This window comes from Podarcis gaigeae (genome assembly GCF_964106915.1).
Source record: "Podarcis gaigeae genome assembly, chromosome: 3".
Taxonomy (NCBI): Eukaryota; Metazoa; Chordata; class Lepidosauria; order Squamata; family Lacertidae; genus Podarcis; species Podarcis gaigeae.
The window spans coordinates 77087859-77104066 of NC_139680.1; the positions used below are offsets into that span (position 1 = coordinate 77087859).

At 38.5% G+C, this 16208-nt stretch overlaps 1 protein-coding gene across 14 annotated transcripts in view; it reads left to right on the forward strand.

The window, feature by feature from the left end:
- RYR2 (ryanodine receptor 2) overlaps window positions 1–16208 on the forward strand; it is a 249060-nt gene that overhangs the window by 208486 nt on the left and 24366 nt on the right. For all 14 annotated transcript variants that reach the window (XM_083731885.1, XM_083731893.1, XM_083731891.1 and 11 more), the window contains 8 exons: window positions 7413–7493; window positions 8104–8192; window positions 9281–9409; window positions 10009–10113; window positions 11144–11225; window positions 13041–14344; window positions 15034–15101; window positions 15616–15763. In XM_083731885.1, coding sequence (XP_083588011.1) covers window positions 7413–7493; window positions 8104–8192; window positions 9281–9409; window positions 10009–10113; window positions 11144–11225; window positions 13041–14344; window positions 15034–15101; window positions 15616–15763 — 2006 coding nt within the window. The remainder of the gene's footprint in view (window positions 1–7412; window positions 7494–8103; window positions 8193–9280; window positions 9410–10008; window positions 10114–11143; window positions 11226–13040; window positions 14345–15033; window positions 15102–15615; window positions 15764–16208) is intronic.

Sequence of the window (16208 nt, forward strand, 5' to 3'; positions counted from 1 at the left end):
CCTTGATTTGATGCTTTTGATTCATTGAGGATTGCTAAAAGCAATGCTACGTATATTTTTAATCTGCTGAAACAAATTCTCATGTTTTTCTTTTTTCGTTTTCTTTTTTTAAAAATAAATGTCCTGTCTTTCCCTTCCTCAGTCATCACTCATGAACGTGGTAATTATTGCACACAAATTGCCTTTCTTTTTCCTGTTGTTAGCTTTGTGTCAGCACTGTACAGCTCCTGAACATCATGTAGTTTGTTTTTGTTCTTGGAATTTAAAAGAGTGGGCTCTTTTTATTATTATTATTATGGTTGTATTCTCCAAACTTTACGTTTGTATGCCAACTTTCCCCACATCTTTGTTTTTCCTCCCTTTCTCAGGATTTGCACAGTAACTGGCACACTAGATGTAAGAGCAGCAAGCTTTTTTGGTTTTTCTTTTTCTTTTCCTGCTTCATTTGGTGGCGCTTATTTTCTTAGTGGGCCAAGTATTTGTGATGGTTGGATGTAAACAAAATGTGTGCATATGATATTAAAACCCACCATGTGCTGTAGTCTTCCTGTAGCATTTCTGTTGTGTATTTAATGTGGCTTTATGGCTGCATTGGTCTGTGCAATCATAGGAAATCAGTGGAGGATCCAGAGTTGGGTTTGGAGGTGGGATAGGAAGGGGTGATGATGTCTGATGAGGTCCCTCTCAGTGCAGACACACTGAAATCCATGAATTAAGTCATGACTCACTTAAGTCCATCCATTTCAGGGAGTCTACTCTGAGTGTGACTTAGTCAGATATGGCCTGGGACGTTTAGTGACAGAAGATATATTTAGAGTGTAAAAGTAAACATCATTAATGCACGCTAACCAAAATCATTACTGTGCTGATAAGGCTTCGCTTACAGTGTTGTAGATGCTAATGTTCCTCACTGAGTCATGAACTCTAGTGGACAGGGCAAAGCTCAAAACCAATTATTCAGTAGAGATATTAAATTCTAAGGGTGAGTTTGCTGAAATCAGTTTTTGACAGGGAAAGAGGTAATAGTCCCTCCATTACTTTTCCATAGTTAACTTCTTATAAATGCACCCCTATGTGTTGAAATCACAATTGAACAAACTTCAAATGCAATATTTGGGCATGGTGATTAAGACTACTGAAAAACCATTATTTCCATGGAAAAGTTATCAGGTCCTATGCATATCTATGCAAAAGTAAGTCCCATTGAGTTCAAGGGTGTATAAGGCAAGTATGTATAAGACTGCAGCGTTAGTTCCTTTAATCTCTTCCACTGAAACTTCACATACAAATTGCTTAATTTCCTTTAATTTCTTCCTTTGAAACTGAGAAATTCAGAATGCTCAATTTTAAACTGAAAGTGCCTTTTTAAAAAGTCATTTGTTAATCACCAGTTATAATTATATAAAATCTCCCTAAAATATGAATGATTCTAAGAGACAAAGACTCCAACAACTTATTTATTCAAAAAGTAGCCACATACATGATGAAAACACTCTTCTGATGGAATACTATAATTTTTAAATATTTTGCCCTGAACTATACGGAGTTCTTCATGAATGGACTTCCTCATTTAGTTGGGTAGAGGATATGGGACATGAATGCAGGACTGAAGCATATGGGAAGTTCACACACACAGGGATCCATTTATGTTCGTGATGGGGGACTTTCCAGCCCTGCAGTGCACTGTAGGTAGACATTATTGATATCTAAGCAACAAAATGGGAACTTGAAAGGAGAAATTATACAGACACAATTCCTCTAGCAGTCATCTGTATGAACACTGTTGAAAATTTAAGGGCTCCAGTGATATTGGTGTAATTGTCAGACAGAACAATGTAGACTACACAACCAGGTACACAATAAGCTACAAAAAGCAGTTTCTTAAAATGGATACTGAAATTATGGAGATCTAATATACTAATTTTCAAAGAACACATTTTTCAAAGTTGAGGGATGTGTTAATTCTTTTGAGTAATGGTATAGGTATATAATATATCCTCTTGGTTTATCAAATTTTTATTTCTCACTTGTTTAAGTTATGAGCTTTCATTGCGGGTGTTTGTTAATACAATTATTTCAGAGAGATCTTTTAATTGGTGGTGTCTCTTTCCACTAACTGTCTCTTTCCACTAGAGAGAAAAAAGAAAATAGCATAGTAAATAAATATGCCAGTTGTTTCCTGTGTACTGCCCCTTCCTCTACAATATATTTCTCCTGATCCCCTCTCACTATGACCAACTTCATGCTTCATGTTCTTAATACTGGACCCCCCACTGGTAAAAACTTTGGTGGTTCTCTACCAGATATGTATCTAATTTGTCTTTGTGATGTAATCAATGTTGCGTTTTCTTTATGTGTTACGTTTTAATTGCTGTGGTTATTATTGGGAAAAGGTTCAAAACCAAAGGCATACATTATTGTACATTAAATTACACTACATTTTCATTTTACTCCTTATAATCCGTACAATTTTCACATAAATCATGATAAGCTTGAAAGTGCATTATTTCCTCTCCTTTGAACATTTTAGGATAGTTAACACATAATGTTAACTTGATGTCCAAGATACTTGGGTAATGTTTGAGATGTAAGGTTTTTACTTTCTTACTGTTTTTTGGTTTTCTCTTGGTATGAGATCTTAATTTTACGACCCAGATATTGTAGGGGAAGTTTTAGGTATTGTTACATGCATAGTAGAAATTTATTTTCTAGTCTGATCATAAGCATGTTACCCAGACGTCACAGCCACTGAGATTTACAGGCATTGTGTTGCAGCCTAAATATGCACAGGGGCAGAGGGAGAGCTGCTTTATGCTATTGCATTGCCTCCCAGTTTTAGCTGCATCCCCTTTCTTCCAAGAACTGCTGGGTTCCAGAGCATCACTGATGGCTTCTTGAATGAATCACATTACAAAATGTTTTCGGTCAACACATGTTCTCCTCTTCCTGCATAGCAACAGTGGATTTAGTGCATGCTGTAGCAAGGAAAATAACACGTACTGTTGTTTAAGAGAACCTGATCTATTTTTTTTTTTTGTTTATAATGCTTGTTATTAAATTGGTCAACAAAGTGACTTAGTAAGCCAGTATCAAAAGAATGCAGCTTTCTTCTAGAAAATACAAATGTGCAAGTTGGGCTGCCTAGGGGCTGTTTCATAGGTACGTTATTATCATAGGTACGTAAGATAAACCCACAGGAACTGTTTCATCTATAAACATATGACAAGGGCCAGATTTGGAATCTTGGAATGAAAAGAAATAAACTTGCTTTGCCAGATTGTTACTTTCTCATGTTGCTGGTGAAGCTGATCAATGTGGGATGTAGCACCAACTTGTAGTTGAAGGCAGGAAAGTAATCTTGAATAAAGTAGGCAGCTCCCAAAAGTCCAGTTCACTTCTCTGCCTTCATCAAAATGGCCATGTTCGTTCTGCGGCCCAAAACATTCTCCCCAAGGCATTTGTCCCCAGGGGGGTTGCTTTTAACCTTTCTAAGTTCCTGTTCCATTTCTGTGACTTGGCTACCACTGTCCAGGCTTTGTTCCTTCCCTTTTACTGTCCACATCAGCCCACCCCCCATGTTCTTGTCTTCTCAAATTTTAATCCTCTCCTGACCCTGCTCTTTATCTTCCTCGTGTGTGCCTTAGAAACATATGCACACACATACGCAAAATATTTGTCAGCTTGTGATTTGAACCACACCCTTCATTCCTCCATGACTTTGCTCTTATCCTTCCTTCCCCATCTTGCCCTGTGTTGCTTCTTTGTCAGAAGGAGCAGAGTGTGGGGGGACATCAATTTTCCCAGCCAAAAGAGCCATTTGTCTTCCTTAGGAGGACATGAGTCCTGGTCCAGTACACCCTCAAGTGTTGAACCACAGGTTTGGCTCTTACCCTTCATGCTCCTCCTAGACATGGCTGCCATCAAACCAGTCCCGTGAGGTGAGTGTCTCTTCAGCATCTACTCCATATTCTTTGTGGTGTTGAAGAGGGACTCAAATTCTTGGACAGTTGTACTTGATCTGAAACTCCCAAATCAATTCAGAATGGAAGGTATCATCTGTACAGGTAGCCCTGCACCATGCTGACATTTTACTTCAAGAGATCTCAAAGAAGCCTACCTCCATCTCTTCCTCCATCCTAGTAATTAGAAATTGCTTTGTTTGCCTTCAGCCAGCACCACTTCCAGTTTCAGGCCCTGAAGCCACAGCACACACTGTAATTCTCCCGAAGGCATACTCTTCCATTGTCTCCTGACGCAGACCGATGCCACCTCCAACAACAACAAGAGCACTTGGGCACCACCTTGTTCCTTCACTAGGCTCCATGAAATGTATTTGTATGCTTTGAATTGAGTGGCATTTGGTAGGAGAGTCCCACAACAGGTCCTTTACCAATAACCTGCAGCCATATATCTTACCTGAATTTGGTAAGCTTTAGACATCCCACATTGATGAAATTCATCACCAACATGAGAAAGGACTGTTAGTTCCTACCTGAATTGTAGTTCTGTGTTGCTGATGGAAGCTCATCAAGACCTCCCTAGTTTCTTGGCTGCTTCCAGTTAGTTCCTCTATTATTTTCCTTTATAATGGCAGTTTTACCACAAATTCATTTTTTTCTCCTCTTATAATGTGAAATATGTATGCTTACGTGTAACAGTTTTAAATCAGCCTTCCCTAACCTGGTGATCCCTGGATGCTTTAGGCTACAACCTCCATCTGCCACAGGCAGGAGGAGTGATGGAAGTTATAGTCCAAAAAGGCTAATCATTAGTGACAAGGAGAGAACAAGACTATGGAGAGATCATTAGTAGTCTGGCATTCAGCACTTTCAAGGGAGTACATACACCACTTTTTATTTCTTCCAGACATTACTTTTGTTTAAATACATCTCTATTTCAGATTGTCCATGGCAGTAACATGAAGTCATCTATATGTGTAACAATATCATTTAAATGCAGCATGGGCAATGGCAGTATTTTAGCTAAATAGTTAATGTACAATGAGACTTTTAAAATTTTGAATTGTCTGAATGTTTAACACAAGCTATACAAAATTGTTTTTAAAGGCTTCCGGCCGAGACTGCCAGTTTACTTTTATATAAGCACAACATATTCCTCTATTATAGTTTATCCTGCTGTGTCAAAACTTGGATAGAGATATGAGCAGTCCTTCAAAAAAGGCTTGTACCCATTCTCTCCATTCATTCATTCATTAAGATCTGATTCCCTACAATTTTTATTTCATGACTCAATGTCACCTTTTAAAATAAATTTCCTTTGAGATACCTGTTTAAGAACTCATCAAATATTGCTCTTGAACAAGCCTCATGGAAACCCTGTTTGTGAATCATTTACATAGATTTCTGATAAACTGAAACTTCATATATTTATAGATTCAGGTAGGTAGCTGTGTTGGTCTGATGCAGTTGAAATAAATATTTTTTTTTGAAAAAAATTATCCAGTAGCATTTTTTTGTTCTGGGTATAAGAAGTGTGCATGCACACTAAGGCTTATAGCCAGAACAAATTTAGTTGGTCTCTAAGGTGCTACTGGATAATTTTTTAATTTTTTTTATTTCATATATTTATGGCAGAGGTGGGGAACCTCTAATCTGCAGGCTCATCTTGGCCTGCCATGGGGTCCAATTTGGTCTACAATTTGGTCTCCCCCCAAACATGCCTATTGTACATCAGTCCACTGGCAATGTCAGCTGATGGATGGGAGGGCAGGGTTTCATGCTGGTTGGTGGTTGTTCCATCATGTTTTGATGGTTCTACTTTGATTCCAGAAAGTGGTGCTAGGAGACTTATGCTTATCCCCATAGCATTTGTGCTGTGGTATACTGCAGGATAGGGACGCAGGTGGCGCTGTGGGTTAAAGCCTCAGCGCCTAGGACTTGCCGATCGAAAGGTCGGCGGTTGGAATCCCTGCGGCGGGGTGCGCTCCCGCTGCTCGGTCCCAGCGCCTGCCAACCTAGCAGTTTGAAAGCACCTCCGGGTGCAAGTAGATAAATAGGGACCGCTTACCAGCGGGAAGGTAAACGGCGTTTCCGTGTGCGGTTCTGGCTCGCCAGAGCAGCGATGTCACGCTGGCCACGTGACCCGGAAGTGTCTCCGGACAGCGCTTGCCCCTGGCCTCTTAAGTGAGATGGGCGCACAACCCCAGAGTCTGTCAAGACTGGCCTGTACGGGCAGGGGTACCTTTACCTTTACCTTTATACTGCAGGATTCAATCCTGTGCTTTTCAACATCTGCATGGAACCACTGATTGATGTCATCAGAGTTTCACAGTCAATTGGCAACAAAATGCAAGTGATACTCATTTGTCTTTCTTTTACATGAGAATCAGGTGAGATGTTGGAAGTGCTGAATCACTGTCTGGATGAAGGAGATGGACTGGGTGAAAGCTAACAAACTGAAACTCACTTCCAACAAGCCAGAGATTCTATTGGTGTGTGGTTCAGTCTGTTCTGGAAGGGTCTGCACTCCAGTTTAAATGATCAGGTTGGCAGTCTGAGGAGCACTCATTGATCCAGCTTTGTTGCTAGTGGTCCAAAGTGGCCTTAGTAGCATGAACTGCTAAAGCTGGTGTGCCATTTGTAATCTCTCCTGGATAGAATGAATGACTATAGTTACCCAAGCTTTGTAAACTCTGGGTTAGACTACAGAAATGCATTGTGTGTGGGGCTGCCTTTGAAAACCGTCCAGAGACCAGGCAGTCCAAAACTCAGCTGTCAGTGTTTTTGGGCACAATTTGAAGTATTGATACACAAAAGCCTTCTGGATGGTTTCACCATCTAAAGTGAGGTGCACGGCTTTAGGAAAGGACTTGCATGCAGAACTCTGGCATGTAATGTTCTTTGGGTGCTAAGCAAAGACCTTTTTATTTTTATTTTACTTCCCCAAGCTTTTAAACTCTGGATAATTTTGATGCATCCTGTGATTGTTCTATGTACTGCCTTTCTGTGTTTATTTTTTTTTTTTACTGTAAATTGTCCTGGAATTCTTAAATTGAAGGCAGCATAGAAATGTTTCAAATTGAATGAATGGAGGAATAATTCTGCAGGAGCCTCACTGGGTCAGTAATTGGTAGCCCTATTCCAGAAGCTCATTTTAGTTACACTTAAAAAACCAAGATTATATTTCAACTATTATACAAAGTTCAGAAATTTCTAAAATGTTGCCAGCCCATGCTACCATTTTTTTGAGAGAAATGTATTTCTAAATTATACATATTTTTCTTATGATAAATAAATACACCTTTTCTGCAAGTGAGTATGACATATATTTGATTTTGAAAACATGCTTTAAGTCTAGATTCACTTATAATCTATGCAGTTTTTTTTATATCAATCAGATGAATATGTGAAGCAACTTTTCATAATATTTACTGGCAACTGGCTTTTCCACAGGAGAAAAGGTGATGCAAGATGATGAATTTACTTGTGACCTCTTCCGGTTCCTCCAGTTGCTTTGCGAGGGGCACAACTCAGGTTTGTTTAAATAATGCTATTAACTCATCCAGTGTTGGAGTAACCAGCTATAAGTACTCACTGTAAAAGGCTTAGCACCTTAATGAATTTTTCCAAATAGTGCTCCAAATAAGTAAACACAGCATGAAGGAAGAATAGTTATGTAAATTGATAGTGTCAATTTTCTTAAACAGTTGAGCTGTGAAAACAAATTAAATGACATCTCTAGAAACATGGTATACAGGAAAAATAAGTGGAGCAACACTGCTTATTTTGTTGATTCTTTCATTCCCCTAATTGTAAATGTGCATAACACAGGTCTTTTTTTACCAGGTAGACAAACAGGTAGTTCTTCTCCAACATAAGTGGACAGAAAGTAGAAAACTAAATTTGATCCTCCCTGTAATTCAATTCAGTTCTCCTACAATATCAAAAAAGTCTACTATCTCAAGAATAACTATAGTACATAATCTAGAAAATTAAGCATAATTAAAATGTGTGAAAAAGAAAAATACAGATTATCAGCAGGAAATATGCTTTAGAAAACATGCATTTTATACTCTGAGAAGAGATTTTAAAGGGATTTAAGACAGGGGCTAAAGTTAATTCAATCTTGTTCTATCTTTCCAAGATTTTCAGAATTACTTGAGGACTCAGACTGGTAACAATACAACTGTCAATATTATAATATCTACTGTGGATTATTTACTGAGAGTTCAGGTAAAATATAATGCATGTGAACTCTAGTTTGTTGAAAAGAATTGCAGCAAAATGCAAAATCATGTAACATCAAGTGTTTATTTTGCCACTTTTTTAGTTATTTAAAAGTATTTATAAACCTTTTAATGTATTTTTTTTAAAAATAAACAAAACACCACCAGAACCGTATAAGAGAACTTGGAGGAAAGAAATAAAATCCTTTCCAATCTCTGCTTCCAAGAGAGTATGAAAAAATAAATTCTAGTGGGTGGGTGGGTGGAGTCAATATTCCTGTGCTACACTGCTTACCAGCTAACAAGCTTGAAGTAATTTTGTACTAGCTTTTCTTGATCTGTAAGTGTGGGCCCTGTATTATTGTTTTTTAAAGCTCTGCTTTATTATATTGCATTATTGTTTAATGTTTTGTACTGTTGCACAACTCTAATATCTTTTTAAAAATATTGAGTACTGTGGTTTATAAATGCTTTTAAATAAAAATAAATCTGGAGAGGAAAAGACATGTACCTGGAGAGTTAAATAATACATTGGTTTTTGTTGGTTTTTAAACTTGTTATAAACAGTCAAACGTCTAAGAACATGATCTTGCTTAATTGCCTTATGCAATTATCCTTCTATAGCTTCCACACCCTCAAAATAGCATGATGACAAATCTGGTGCATCAAAATCGAGATCCCCCAACTCTCTGCCAATGCCAGCTAGCTGCCCTGTCCCCATCCATGATCTCTTGCATCTTCCCAAACGTGTGAGGCTGCAAAAAGCAGCAAAGGAATCAAGCCCCACCCCCCCATAAAGCTAATGCAAACTAGCAGCTTACTCTGTCCTCTCATGATTTTTAGTTGCAATGGAGTTTCCATTGTCTAGAAGAATTCTGGGAAGTGGAACTTAAAATGACATTAGTCAGTGTCATAGTTCTGGAGACTTTCTGAACACTTTGCTTTTTTTAGTTTGTCAAATGCAATTTTACTGATGTTATCACTAATAATATTTAGTTAGTTAGTTAGTTAGTTAGTTAGTTGTCTAATACAAAAATAGTCTAGTTTCTGAGTTGTGAATTCATTCACTTTGTATATTTCTTCATCCGCTTTCAGGAATCAATTAGTGATTTCTATTGGTATTACTCTGGAAAGGATGTTATTGATGAACAAGGACAACGTAATTTCTCTAAAGCAATTCAAGTTGCAAAGCAGGTTTTCAATACTCTTACAGAATATATTCAGGTAATGTTTGAAACAATCCATAAACAAGGGATAAAGTGTCTGCATGTATGGTGGGTGGTAAGAAACAACATTTGGAGCAATAACTTTCAGCTGCACAATGTAACTTCCACTCCCTCTCCTCTCCCACTAGATATATTTGGGGTGGGTGTGTCTCTCAGCCCTCTAGAACAAATTTGGGGAGGGTGCAGAGAAAGAAGAGGAGAGGTTCTGTGGTGGAAGCAGAAATCCTCTAGTGGAAGCATTTGATTGGCTATTGCCCATGTTACGTATTGAAGTTCTCACCCTGGCCAGTAACTCTGTTCATATTCTTGTCCGAGTGATGCTTCCCTACACTTAATCCAGTCTCCATCCATTGAAATGGGTGGACAATTTTGTGTATACAAATTAATGTGTATGTGAAGGTGAATGGAAAAGCCATTTTTCACTGGGACACCATGGGCTAAGCATGTGAGTTTGTTTCATTTGTTTCAAAGATGTTTCATTTGTGTAACATTTTCATTAGCCATTCCCACTGTCGTGACAGTAATCAGCCAGAGGCAGCTTATGTTATGTTTCCCTTTTAGCTTCAGTTTTGTTGTTTGTTAAAACCTCTTTTTCAGGGACCATGTACGGGTAACCAGCAGAGTCTGGCACATAGCAGACTGTGGGATGCTGTTGTTGGTTTTCTTCATGTATTTGCCCATATGCAGATGAAGCTTTCTCAGGTACAATATCTCTATCTATAAATTTTAAAAAACTATGTTAACTTTATTAAAGAAGATAGTCACAGCTTGTAGTATCAAGGAGTACCCGAAGCTACATACTTGGTCTCTCAGGGAGAGTGCTAGCCTGTCAAAAGCAGGCTGACATCCCAATTCCTGAAAGTAACCATCATTGGCCAATAGGACCCTTGTCTTACCAATATTTATCATCAGTTGATTGGTCTTCATTCACCTTCATAAACACGCATCCATGTAGAGTAGCTGGGGTGGGTATCATCCCCTTTCTGCTCATCCAAAGATTAATCTGATGACCAGGGAGTGGGAAATTTCATCTTCATCAGAATGCACATCCCAGCTGTGTATGTCCTCAACTTTTGTTGTCACCAAAATCAGTGTGATCTTGGCAGCAAGAAAAATTCCCTTAAGTGGGAGTTAACCACCCCTGGTGTAAACATTTTTCACTCACACAAGTGTGCCCTGCTGCAGACATAAAACTGCACTTAACCAGAAATTTGGAAGGGATCTCATATGCCATCTTACCCCCACCCTCCTTTTTTATACTTTGAATTCCTTTTGTTTCCCCTTCAGCTTTAAACATAGTTCCATGTTACATCTGCACCAATAGAACCATGTTTAACCAGATCCATTCATATGGGGGTTTGGCTAACCTGCTTTCAAATCCTGAGTGATATTGAAATGATTGATTTTCATTCTGAAAAATGTTAATTATTTAAAGCCACATTTCAAAGCTATTGTTTATTCATAGAAAAAACTGAGTTTCTTTTTCAAAGATCTGATCCAAAGAGTCACATGCTGTGTTCTACCTTCTGGCCCCTCCTTTTCCATTCCACCTTCTCCATCACCCAAAAGCTACTCTCAATTGTTCAAAGTGACACAGGGACCTGTAGCTGTCACAGTATTGTCAGAAATCAGTGAGCCCCCAATTCTAAGTGAGAGAAATAGTTTTCTAAATATGACCATAGTTGCTGCGCTAAAAGAACACTGCCATGAATCTTGTATTTTATGTTGACAGGATTCTAGCCAAATTGAATTACTGAAAGAATTAATGGATCTTCAGAAGGATATGGTGGTCATGTTGTTATCTATGTTAGAAGGTAATTTCATTTTAAAACTGTTTTTTCCCCCTTTAAAAAAACACAAGTAAGACCCAAACCAAACTTTATTGACTTTTTTCAAATTGCAAAGAGGTAAGAAAAATTGGGATTTCTTCCTAATACAAATAGCTTCATATGTTCTATTTCTGTCACAGCTACATCAAGGGAGGAAACTATTTAAACTCCCCCTTCCTGTTTGCTATGATCCCTGTAATTATCAGCCGCCGCGACCATCCCATAGCTGTTCTTTGCATTTTTAAAAATGTTCTGGAGAAGTACAAAGACACATTTAACATCACCTCTAGTTTGGCTCAGAGAGCATGGAATCTGCTAATGTACTATAGTCTCCAACAAAATCACAATATAAAATGTTCAGTTTTACTGTTATTGTGTAAAGGTTGTAGAGAAAACAGTATTTACTAACATAACTTGCTTTTTTTGTTTCTGTGAGTTTCAGTTTTGTAAACAGTTCATAAAAGCCTCAAAACAGAATTTATACAACTTTAAATGGATCACTTTTTATCCAAAAACACAAATTATTCAAAGTTTGACTTCTGTTTCTTTTTGTTCATAAGCCTTATCTACTTTTTCTCTGTATCTTGTTGCCTTCTACTAGCTGATTTTTTTCCAGAATGTTTTTGTTTTATAGCCAGCCAATGTGTATGTTATTGGATTAGTGATTTCCCATGAACACAAGTTGCAATTCGTATGAAAAATTAATTGCTTTTACCCACAAGTTTTATTTGGTTCCATTCTATAAGGCGGCAGTGGGGAACCTTTTTGGCCCAACAGACCAGATCCATATCAGTTTCCAGTCTTACAAGCCAACTTTGACAGAGGGACGTGACCACCCCCTTGTCAATCATCTTGGCATCATTATGCCAGATGACGGAGAGGTGGGTTGTTGTGGCCACCTGTCAAAATCTCTTCCACAGCAAAATGCCCCAGCAACCAGTTGTGGTTACCAGATACTTGGCAGCCACAGTGCAAGAGGCTTAGCCAATCCTATGCTTGCCAGTGCTGAGTATATGGCTGGCATTGCTACTTTCTGCAGGCAGTGGTTGTGTGATTGGGTTCCCCGCAGGAAATTTGGTCACACAACCTATGCAGCAGCCTTGAGCTCACTACCCCTCAGCTGATGGGTGGCAGTGTCAATCCTGCTTTCTACAAGGATCAGCTGAGCAATCTAATTTCCCACAGGAAACTCAGTTGGGCAGCCAATTCAGCTGGTCTCTACCTACCACACACCTGATGTCACATATGACAGCAGATGGGCGTGGCTAGGGGAAAACAGCCTTGTAAGCCAAATTGGGACCCATGCTGGGCCAAATTGGGCCTGTGGGTTAGAGGTTCCTCACTCATGCTTTAAAGCAAGGCAACAGCCATATTCACTATTGACCCACATGTAATCCTATCTGTAAATGAACCTGGAGATATTTCAGTAAACAGGAAATCTGGGTAAATGCTAAAGAAGCAAAGGCTTAAATCAACACAGAGTTAAGCATCCTTAAGCCAATTGATTTCAGTGGGCTTAAGCAAGCTTAACCCTTTGTTGTATTCAGGCCATGAGGTTTCAGCAATCTTTTAAGGCATGTATAACAAAAAGTCTGGAATCTTACAAGCCTGATTATTTTTCTCCTAACGTAAATGTTCCTCACCCCCTGTATTACTATCAGTAGTTCAAAATGCTCACCTCTGAAATTCTATCTAGTAATTTTATTGATGTCTGGAACAGTTTACAAGGCATTATATATCTCTAGTTGTTAACTGAGTAAATATTTTAACAAGAATTTCAATGCACTTTTCCACATTCAGGTAATGTTGTGAATGGCACAATCGGCAAGCAGATGGTTGACATGCTAGTGGAATCCTCCAACAATGTAGAAATGATTTTAAAGTTTTTTGATATGTTCCTAAAACTGAAGGATTTAACTTTCTCTGATGCATTCAAAGAATATGATCCTGACGGAAAGGGTATCATTTCAAAAAGAGATTTCCACAAAGCCATGGAAAGCCACAAACACTACACTCAATCTGAAACCGAGTTTTTGCTCTCATGTGCTGAAACAGATGAGAATGAGACTTTGGACTATGAGGAATTTGTGAAACGGTTTCATGAGCCAGCCAAAGACATTGGCTTCAATGTTGCTGTCCTCCTGACGAACTTGTCAGAGCACATGCCTCATGACACTCGGTTGCAGACTTTTCTTGAACTGGCAGATAGTGTTTTGAACTATTTCCAGCCCTTCTTAGGGCGTATAGAGATAATGGGTAGCGCAAAGCGCATTGAACGAGTTTACTTTGAGATAAGTGAATCAAGTCGGACACAATGGGAAAAACCTCAAGTTAAAGAATCAAAGAGACAGTTTATATTTGATGTAGTAAATGAAGGAGGGGAAAAGGAAAAAATGGAGCTTTTTGTTAATTTTTGTGAGGATACCATATTTGAAATGCAATTGGCAGCTCAGATCTCTGAGTCAGATTTGAATGAGAGGTCGGCAAATAAAGAAGAAAATGAGAACGAGAAACCTGAGGAACAGGATCCCAGAATGGGCTTCTTCTCTCTAGTAACTGTTAAATCAGCTTTAGTAGCTCTCAGGTATAACATAATGACACTCATGAAAGTGCTAAGCATGAAAAGTATCAAGAAGCAGATGAAGAAGATGAAAAAGATGACCATGAAAGACATGGCAATGGCTTTTTTCTCCTCATATTGGAGCATTTTAATGGGCTTAATGCATTTCATATCAAGCGTCTTCCGAGGCTTCTTTCAAATCATGTACAGTTTGCTGCTTGGAGGAAGCCTAGTTGAAGGGGCTAAGAAAATCAAGGTGGCCGAACTCTTAGCCAACATGCCTGACCCTACTCAAGATGAGGTGCGTGGTGAAGGGGAAGAAGCGGAAAGAAAGCCAACAGAAGCTCCCCTGCCTGCAGAAGATCTGACCGATCTCAAAGCTTTGTCAGAAGACAGTGACCTCCTCTCGGACATATTTGGCTTGGATTTAAAAAGAGAGGGAGGACAATATAAACTAATCCCACATAATCCAAATGCAGGCCTAAGTGATTTGCTGAGCAGTCCTTCTTTACTCCCCTTACCTGATGTGCAAGAAAAAATACAGGTACAGACTATATTTTGTTTGTCTATACTGTTTAAATCTGGTTTTTAGACTTTTAAAAATTGTTTTTAGGAAATATAAATCAGCACATCATGCATTTAGATCCCATTTTTCAATGGATTAACAACTACAGAGTATTCTCCCTAGAGAGTCATGCCTGGCACCATCACTATTTATTTTTTGAACTTTAATTTTATGTCATATCTTAGTTGGGTGGGTTGTGCTGAATCTGTGAACTACCCTGAGATTCTGTGAACCACCCTGAGACCTCCGGGTATAGGGCAATATATAAATTCAATAAATAAATAATAAAATAAATAAATGATAATTACTCTTCTGTACATATCAGTGAACATTATAGGTCACTTATACTGTTGTTTCTAATGTTGGTTTGTGTAAGTTGCTTTCACATTTTGTGAAAAATACAACTAACAACAACAATATTGAGCGAGCAAAGCTTTCATCTTTCTAAAGTGACATTGCTGGAATTCCTCATATACTCTGATTATAATTGGTTTGAGTTTTAAATAGAAAACAATATTTTCAAGTAAATAGGAGTGTCCTCATGTTCTACTCAATATGAACATTAGTATATTTTAAATGACATAATCAAGGCTATGGTGCTGGGTTTTTTAAAACATGACTTGAAAGTAGTGCATTGCCATAATTGTTTCCTCCTTATTTTGTTGAAGGACCAGAAGGTGAACGAAGATGAAAAGGATGAGAAAGAAGAAACTAAATTTGTACCTGAAAAAGCAGAGTATGTGTCAATATTTCTAGCATTTATGAATCCACTTATGAATATTGTAGTCTTAAATGCACTTGGAAGCAAAACCCATTGAAATAAATAACAACTCAGTTGTATTTATGTCCTTATCTTCTAACAGCTCAGTTATATAGAGTATAGTGATCACTTTAGCAGTCATTGTTAAAAGGGTTTTACATCCTGTGTGCTTCAATGTGAATTAATTATATTGTAATTGCTTTGTAAAGACCTTTCCCTTTTTAACCCACATTTATTTTCTTCCCACTGTGTTAAATCCATTATAAGTGTCTTGTATCTTAAGGGCTTTTATAAGCCCTTATCCATTATACATTCCCTAAATGCCCTTTCCAGCTGTGATCATCTCACATACAGTAAGTACTTGAAAGAGGACCCAGTCTTCTTTAAAGTACCCACGAAACATGTGATTGACACAGCTTGTTTCTTTTTCCAATGAGAGATTATATTTTAATTAATAGAGTGTGACTCACAATAAGATTTATGCTTTTAGAGGAGAAGATGGAGAAAAGGAAGAGAAAGCAAAAGAAGATAAAGCAAAGCAGAAACAAAGGCAGCGCCACAAACATAGGCATGGTGAACCAGAATCACAGGAATCAGCCTTCTGGAAGAAAATTATTGCATACCAGCAGAAACTTCTTGTAAGTGGAATAAGTCATCTCTGAAGAGCAGGGAAAGCAAATTTCCTCTCAATTGCAGCACTGGAAGGAGAGGAACCTCTCTTCCAAGGCCACCCCTGTGATGTGGAGGAGCCTGCCCCCACCTCTGCTGATGGGCATAGATCAGCAGAGTGTTGGGATTTTATGATGCTCTGGGGCTCGCCAGAGGCCCCCTCCTTCTCTGAGCGTCTCCCAGTAGGCACAGCTCTGGAATGGCATGTCCTTTCATCTCCAGAGTGCCTCTCAGCAACACTTTTCTTATGAAAAGTACACACTGTTCTTCTGGAAGAACACAGCAAGAAGAAGAAAACATTTGTAGATCTAAACTACGTTTATTTACAGTTTATGTACAGACAAGGTTAAACCACAGAGCCTAAGGCTTGCTGATCAGAAGATCGGCAGTTTGAATCCCCACGACATAGTGGTG